General features: G+C 31.4%; 1 protein-coding gene across 1 annotated transcript in view; it reads right to left on the bottom strand.

Annotated features, from left to right (window-relative positions):
• Positions 1-439: 439 nt before the first annotated feature.
• The window catches only part of PNPase (polyribonucleotide nucleotidyltransferase 1), a 189,998-nt gene continuing 181,422 nt past the window's right edge, over positions 440-9,015 (bottom strand). The window contains exon 13 of the mRNA XM_089640692.1: positions 440-996. Coding sequence (XP_089496818.1) covers positions 844-996 — 153 coding nt within the window. The 3' untranslated portion in view covers positions 440-843. The remainder of the gene's footprint in view (positions 997-9,015) is intronic.

Raw genomic sequence — 9,015 nt, 5'->3', positions numbered from 1 at the left:
ATCCGTGTTTAAAATAAAGGAATACTAAAAGTTAATAATACACAAGCACAAACAAAAATATCAAATTTATTTTTTTAAATAACACTTGATTTATTTACAAAATAATTTTGTAAAAATGAGAATATTTGAATAACGATACGCTATTTACAAAAAAATGATGAAAAATCTTTAATTTTAATGTAGGAGGTCAATACTGTTTTTCTTGTTAATAAACTCAAGTCCGTAAAAACAAGTTTATAAAGTTGTGCCCGCTTATGAAAAAGTTTTTATTCTAAAGATTTTTTGGAAAATTTTTCACTTCTTAAATGATGATTCCCAATTTTTCAACATAATCAATATAAGAAAAAAAATAACAAAAAACTATGATTGATGACCTGCCAATGATTGTTATATGTATATTTAAATATTCAGTATTACATGTATCAATAAATATCTACTTTACACAAATTCAAAAATAATTAAAATTATATGTTAAGATCAAATTTAAAATAAGGCCAATGTAATACACTTTTTTATAAACGACGACGCAGTACGTACATTGTTCCGAGATGTATTATTAAATGGATTTGACTTCAAAATTTTTAAGATGGCTTTATATGAAAAACCTTTATGGAGTAAGACCTAATCCATAACAAATTGTAATTAAAAATATCAACTTCCAAACTTCGAATTTTGTCAGAATTATTTCTTGCAAAGTCCTTATAATTTTTGAAAGGACTCACTGGAATGCAGAACCCGTAGAGCAAGTTCTGCATTCTTCCAATAATCCCTTTAAAGTTTGAAAGAACATAACATTTCTGATTTGAATTAATTTGTGATTTGGGTTGGGAGTTAGTTGGAGGTTCAGATGGTTCTGTCGAGGTTTTTGACTACGTTGCTAGGACCCTGGAGCACCTTTCTGGAGAGCCTCATGAGGCCGGACACGGGGTCCCTGCCGAAGTACTTGACCTGGATCTCGTCGCCCTGATTGAGACCCAGAGCAGAGGGGTGCGCCACCTGGAAGAAGAAAAAGACGTATGGTGAGATAAATAATTATGATTAATATTGAAAAAAAAAATTCAATTCGCTCTGTGAAGAGCAAGAACAGCCGATTTTTTTTAGCCGACTGATACATTTCCATATATTTAACGTAAAATTAGAATAGCATGGGTCGTAGTATGGATCCTTGTGGGACTTCATCGTTAATAGTATTTTAGTTCATAGTTGGTTTAAATATTATATTGAGTTGACTGTTAATTTGTGACGAGATAACTCACAAATGACTTGTTTGACTGTAAAGATGGTTCATTACATCTAAGTCATGGTTATAAAATCATGATGACGTAAAGAAGTACTATTAAATAAATCAAATACATCAGATCAGAGAAATGATGTAAGTGATGATTTATTAACGAAGCTTAATTTCCTAAAAACACAATAAAACTTGCTGGTTTTATTTAATTAAGGACAACATGGAATGAAGAAGTTATTAAAAAATCTTAACCTAAAGCAAAAATCCCACGAGAGTGCAAGTAGGTGTGTTTTACAAAACATATTTAGGATAGAAAATAGAGAAAAAACATTTTGATGCAAAATAAATTTACTATCGGTAGTAAAATTTCTCAAAGTTTTATTAAGTCACATAAAATGAAGATCATTTATTTTTTTATGACACAGAAATTTGCTGTCGGTGAGGCGCTACCATTCATAGTCGTAACGTTGCTTGAAATGGCTTTAGCCAAATTTAGTGATTAGATTTGATCAACTAGTAGTCCATTTATTTCCCAAAAAAAGCAGGTAATATCAGATAAAATTTCAAATGACATATGGCAATATGGTTTAGTTGTTTAGTTATACTACTGCATCTATAAATAGCATAGAAAATGTTGAAATTTTAAATTTAAATAATAACACTACACACACACACCCAAAAGCGTCAAAGTTGCGAAATAGCGGACCAAACTAAATTGACAAATAAAACGTTTCATGATGTGTGTTTGTTTCCGAATGATGGTCTCGATGATTCATTGCACAAACGATCTAATCTAATAATGCTTTGCATTTGAAAACAGACAGATCGAGTTAAAAAAATCCCGACTATTTTACATATAGATTGAATTCTGAGCGAGATGCCAGCGTACGGTATTCCACGGGTGCACATAAATTTAACGGTAGGCAATGTCAAGCGATACTAACAGTGAAAACGACTTGGGAAAACATTATAGATAGGGTTTTTATGCGAACGCTTAAAACAACCCAACATATAAATGTTTACCATTCAATTACACGAGGAAAGAAGATTTGTTACAACCAAACTTTACGTTATACTTAAGTTATAACAAAGAGAGTGGATTTAGTTATTTTTGATTTCAGATTCCAACTTACGTATTCCCTTTGTACTCCAAATTATTTTTTATTTGGTATACCAGCTACTCTATAGGGTGTAACTTTTGTATAAATAAAATTTACGATATTTTTAGAAAATTTGAAAAAAACATATTTTGGTAGGGCAATAAATAAAATTATATAGTTATGTTAAGAAATATATATTTATTATAATATAAGATTGTTAATAAAAGAAAATTTTGCATATTCTAATCTTTATAATTTTTTAACGTGTGGTATTTTAGAAAGCAGTCACCCAAATGCATACGTGGCTTGTTAGGAAACGTTTCCCGTCTTCGTCCTTCTACTACCCTTTTCGAGCAGACCACACAATCCCGCTTGGAACCTTTTCTTAAAATATGGAGTTTTCCATTGAGCCTGGTCTCTGATGGAGTGAGAATATTTAATGCCCACCAAAATAAAATGAATGCGTAGTTATTGTTATGTATGAAAAACAGAGCAAAAAGCACAACCAATTGTAAGTGGGTACTGTACACAACTGAATAGTATACCTGTAAGGACCCTTTTATTTTTAAACAATAAAATGTATACCCATTGTTTATATCGCCGCTGCGGCGCCATCGGAGTTGTTAGAATGTTTCCTATGTCGCCGTAGCGGCGAAAACGGAGTACAAAGGGTAAGAAATGCGACCATAATAATTTTAATATTTAAAATACATATTCTGCCTTAGAGGAGCATTGAATGAATGGCAAAAGTTTGGTTGTAAAAACAGCAATATTAATAACACTCTTGAGTCTGAGATTAATGTTTTGCTTGTCACATATTTTTGTTGCAAGTATTGCAACATGAGAACTTTTCCCAATAGTGTCATTTGTTACTCTTGTATGTCATACGCATCACCACCCTGGAGGCATCTGCAGCTATAAATTTTTGATTGTTTAAACTGATTTCCGATTAAATTTTGTGTTCCTTAAAAACTTCCAAGTTGTGAATCTGTAATTTCAACCTTCAGTCGATATATTATTTATACCTAAAAATTGTTAATTATAACAGCGTGTATCATAATAATCCTCTAAATCGTAAGTAGGTACCTACTATATTTGTCGCATACTTACACCCTCCTAAGCTGCGCAACTTTACAGCATTAATATGTATTTGGATAGATATGCTTATTGTACAAATGATAAAGGTAGTATCGGAAATAAGATTAAGAGGAATAGTGAATAGTGAATTTCTTTCATTGAACAATAATGCAAAGAAAAGAATTTATGTTGGTCAACAACAAAACATGAAAAACAGAAAATACTACACTACAAATAAGATGAAAATAAACACCAGATTTTTAGACGTTCCTAATTTATTGGGTTAAAAATTCTGCGAAGTTTGGTGAAACCGTTCGTTAGGGACATGTCAAGGTTTCTCAAAATGAAATGTGTCATAATGCCATTCTCCAACCCTTGGGAGAAACAATTCCAAAATGTAATTGTACAATTTTATCTGTATACCTACGAATGAGGTTTAACGCTTTATACAAGGCTATAAAATAAAATAATCTACGTTAAAATGTTCGGAGCCAAAAAGATAAACTGGGTTATCAGAATTTAGGTCAAGATTACGAACACAGCAACGAATTATTTTCAGATAATATCGCGATTGTGAGATTAAAGGAACGGGAAACCTACGAACAAGTGGATGAATGTGTCTGCTTCGGGAGTTCAAGGAGTTCGCCAAAGACGGGGAAGGAAACATTGATAGGAGGGTAATGAGAAAATTCAATTAATAGATAACTGTATGCTGTAGTTGTCAAAGTTACAGAGACTCTCAGCCAATGAAATTCTAATACCAGCTCTACCAGATCCGTAAAGCAATGAGGTGTGGAACCGGCAGAGAAATAAGACCGAATGCGGTAGATACGGGATCTCTGTGGCATACCTATTCGTATATGATGCAATCATATTAGATGTGAAAATATTTATATCATGAGCGTAGCAAACTCCTGTTTCAAGTCAAGCATTTTTCATTTCTTGTTTTGCATTTTGCATGTCTGTAAATTTGCCTGTACGTTCCGGTACTAGACGGTGGCCGTGTTGGATATTTCCTTTTTATCCCGCCAGAGTTCGCGTGAGCGTGTATCCTTCTAAGAGCTGTCAACTATATAATCAATATTATGTTATCTACCTGCATGAAGAATGTTTGAAAAAAGAATTGTGATTGAGATATTGATATCACTTTGGACAAATTGTATAATACCGCATTTGAAATTTTAAAAATATTACAGAAAATACATGTTACATATTTAAATATGTAGGTAGGAATTTTAATACCTATTTACAAATCTTACGACTTGATAGGAAATTTTGGTTTTGATTTATTAAATTTGAAACATACTTTTTTGAACTCGAGGTCTATTGTTCACAGTTAAATATTATGTAATAATAATATGTAAACATTAATTTATGTATCAAATACGTCTGTCTCGACACAGGTTTATCCTAGTGAGACAGACATCGAAAAAAAAATTTGTAAAAAAACTTTATATTGATAATAAAAAAATAAATAATAAAAAATAAAAAAAGCGAGTGTATGAAAAATGTTTCGAAACAATACACATCTTTAAAATTGAGATGCAAGTGAACAGAAGAAGTTGTGGAAAAAAATAAACGAAATAAATTAATTGAATGTTTGAGTAGTTTCGTAAAAAGTTGGAATATCAGAAGAATATGTATGAATGTGAACGAATCAAGGTGTGCAAAGATGCGAGGAGGAGAACTGATAAAATTATTAACTTAATAGTAATGAAATACTTAGTTTTAACCACGATATGTCGACATGTTTCATCAAGTTACAAAGTTTACTCTAAAATCGGTGGTTAAAAATATATGTTATCAGATAATAATGAAACCCAATGAAAAAAAAGACTATTATTATATATTTATTATCTAAGAAGTGATAAAAAATAATCGTTAGTTGGGATGTAGTAAGATTTCTCACAAAAAATAATTCGCCAAGTGAATATAATACGCAGATCAAAAATCGATAACGATAATTCAAGATAACGCAATCACGCTGCAAAGATTCGAAAGAGATAAGTAGGTACATTCGTAACATCGATCAATATGATATAAAGCCAAGTAACACTATACGAATATGTGTGTCAAGATATTATTGAATGTATGACCTAGGCGAGAACATTGTGAGGATTGTAGGCGCTATCGGCTTACCGCTGAGAGCTCCTCTGTTACCTCTCTCTCACTCGCGTAAACGTTAAATGTAACAGAAAGATGCGTTAAAACGGGCCTTATGGGACTTTAAGAAGCCGGTAAGTAAACAGTGTCTGGAAACTCATAGTACAAGCGGGTAACTGGTGAATTTACATCACATAAAAAACGCAAAACAAAAACAAAAAATTGATCTGATTTTTTAATTTTTTTTTTAATAATGTTTTTCATTATTTTCGGCAAATAAAGGGTTATAAAAGGATATTTTTGTAGCCGATTCTACGTCGACGCATTTTAAACCAGCTGATTTATCCCTACAGCAACCGATTTTTTTCTTCGAATTTGACCTAAAAAAATCAAACTTTGGACTCGATTTACTCGAAAACAAAGGCTAAAATATATATTTTTTAAACATACCACAAAATCACCCTACACAACACAACATAATTAATTATACTATAATTCAGTAAAGATTGAAAGTGGTAAAAGAAGAATGTAGGTCATAAAGGTGTACACATATACAATCTTCTTCCCGATGGCCTGAAAACGAGGAACATATTCAATAAAAAAACTTTTGTATCTTAAGATAGTGAATATATAATATGTTTCGTGGGCAGTAAATAATAATATTACGAAAATGTTTGTATATAGGTACTTAATGTAAGAAAGTGAAATATGTATGTTTCTTTTAACTTAATACATTTTTTTAAATGTGATGTCAATTTTCTAGTTTCTCGCTTGAACCTAGATTCCGGACGCAATGTATATACTATTTCCTCCGAGAATTGTATGTCTTATACATCACATCATTTACTCACAAGATAACGGCTATGCACATAATGGCGAATGATTAATAACCATGAACAGATAACTTTAAGGTTAATTAATTATACATAGAACTGTACCTCATAATAAGTTGTAGGCGTATTGCAGTGACAGTGCAATAAATGCATGCATAAATATGCAGGATCAGTGACAAACATGTCGTACTCGTACGTCTCTCAAGATATGAGAAGATAATGGTTTAAAACCAAAACAAGTATGTAGAAATTTAATTTAGCCTCATAATAATAATGTTGATATATCTATATTAGAAATTTCTCGTTATTATCTAAGCATACAAAGATGAATTGCAAACCACACAGCGCATAATACTTACGACAAACTGTTTGAAGTTTTAATCGAAGGCCAAGTTGTTTAACCAAATTAATATTTAGTCAAAACATTCAAACTTTTACCGTATCGAGGGACACTACATGACACGGCATGACATCATTACAGCATGACGGGATATATATTTATGTAATAAAAGTACATATCGTATGTACCTTTATTGCATAAAATGAAAACTTAAACTGGTTAAATATTCCAAATCATTTAAATAGCATAAGCATTTAAGTAGCAATAAATATTTTTTTTTGTTATTTTATTTTTTTTATACACGAATTACATTACACAATATAATACAGTTATTAATAACATAATATAATGTAAGTATTTGATGTACCCCCATAAATAAGCAGGGCTTGTGTGTATAGGGGGGGTTGTTATATTGGTTTAAATTTGATATGATTCAGTTCAAGTGATCGGAATACTTTTTAAGGTGGCTCTTGAATTATTTTACATTTGCATTCATGTTTCTAATTTTTTCTGGTAATGAGTTGAAATATTTAACTCCGAGATATTCATGGTTGAACTGTCCTATTGTTTTTTTTATATTTAGGAGTAGGAAGTATTGAATATTGTTTTTATAAATTTGTAATGTTGCATGGTAGAAGTATAATGCACTTAATTTTCTGACCTTAAATTGTTTGAATAAAAGTTCGGACGAATATGAATAGGGTTTTTTTAATAAAGTTTTTAATTTTTAGTTTTTGTGATATGTAAATTGTTTGTGTTTGATTTTTATATGTACCTCCCTCCTATAATTGATTGACAGAAAGCGAAGTATGTGGTTCTAAGTAATTTTTCGTTTAAAATATCTCTTAAACATCTAAATATATATGTTAGTTTCCTTATTCTTTCGTTCAGAATATTTATATGTGGGGACCATTTTATTATCAAAACGTTTATATTATATACACAGAAACTTACTTTTGTATTACATAGTTCGTGAAACAATATCCGATATTATGAAATAATACAAAAGATATTTATTTAGTCGGTGAAACCATGGCATTCTCAATTAGTGAATGTAAGGCCGGTCGGTGGCTGAGTTGACACATGCGTTGGGTTCCCACTCCTCCATCATTGCACAAGAAACATGTTAGGAGATTTTAAAATATTATCAGGTTATTTCTTAAACCTGTAATTTTATTTTTTAGAGAAAGATAAACATTCCTGGGTTACGAATGACCTGACAATATTTGAAAATCTCCTACTACGCACAGAATGCGGAAAATGTTGCTTGTGTTTTGATGGAGGACTTAGCCAGCCGAGGAAATGAACACGCTACGCCAGGGTAGGACCCAAACGCGATATCAACTAAGCCGAAGGGCAACTCAGGGAAGGGGAAGAGGATTAGAATATACCTGGCTATTCAAATCAGGTAGCTAAAAATAGATAAATGAATGTCTTTAAGAAACATCGTTTTGATTCTGGACAGTGGTATACAAACAGCGTAAACGGGGAAATAATTATATAAAATATTGCTAATTTATTAAAATCCTCGTCAAATTATTAGCATTTTTGTTAAAAACGGGATTGCAGGCCTTCAACAAATGAATTGACAGATTCCTAACAAATTATCAGTAAAACACGAATGTGTTATGAGGACGGCGGAAAATGTGTTAATACTAATATTGTCGCATTTCGTCGTTATATTTATTAGTAAAAGAACACGTTTATGAACACGTGTTCCGATATTTTCTGTATGGACTCATAATTTATCAGGAAATGGATTGCCATCACGTTTTTAACAGGATTTCAATAAATCAGCCATATTCATTTTCTGCATGTGAGATTGATCGAATATTAATGTTTTGCAATTTGTTCAGAGGTGCAAATATTCATATGCAAATATTCATAAATTTGTTTTGTTCATCCAATTGACCTTGCGGGTTTTGAACCCGCGACCTCTGAGTCACAGGCAATCAAGACATCTTATCGCTTCGGTTGTCTCATTAAAATTGGGCATTAGAGCAGAATTTAACGCTGAATAAATTTAATGACGTGTGACGAAATTAGAACGTATTTCAATTATGGGGAACGAAAAGTTCTACCAACCTAAACCCGATCGAATCAAATCTAGGAAAACATGGCACGTTCAAATCAATCAGATACCTTTTTAAAGTTTACATTTAGTTTAAACATTACATTTTTATATCTAGTATAAACCTTTAGAATTACTTGCATTTACAACTTTTTTGTACGATATTTTAGCACAGTTTACACTACATCTAAATCTTATTCTTTATTATTATTTATTGGATAATTTGTATAGGGCCGCTTTTGTGAGATATCACCTCAGGG

The sequence above is a fragment of the Hesperophylax consimilis genome, chromosome 16, assembly GCF_061612785.1.
Source record: "Hesperophylax consimilis isolate HC1 chromosome 16, BYU_Hcon_1.0, whole genome shotgun sequence".
Lineage (NCBI taxonomy): Eukaryota > Metazoa > Arthropoda > Insecta > Trichoptera > Limnephilidae > Hesperophylax > Hesperophylax consimilis.
Note: the sequence above shows the minus strand (reverse complement) of the source record. Positions and strands in the feature narration are given on the sequence as shown.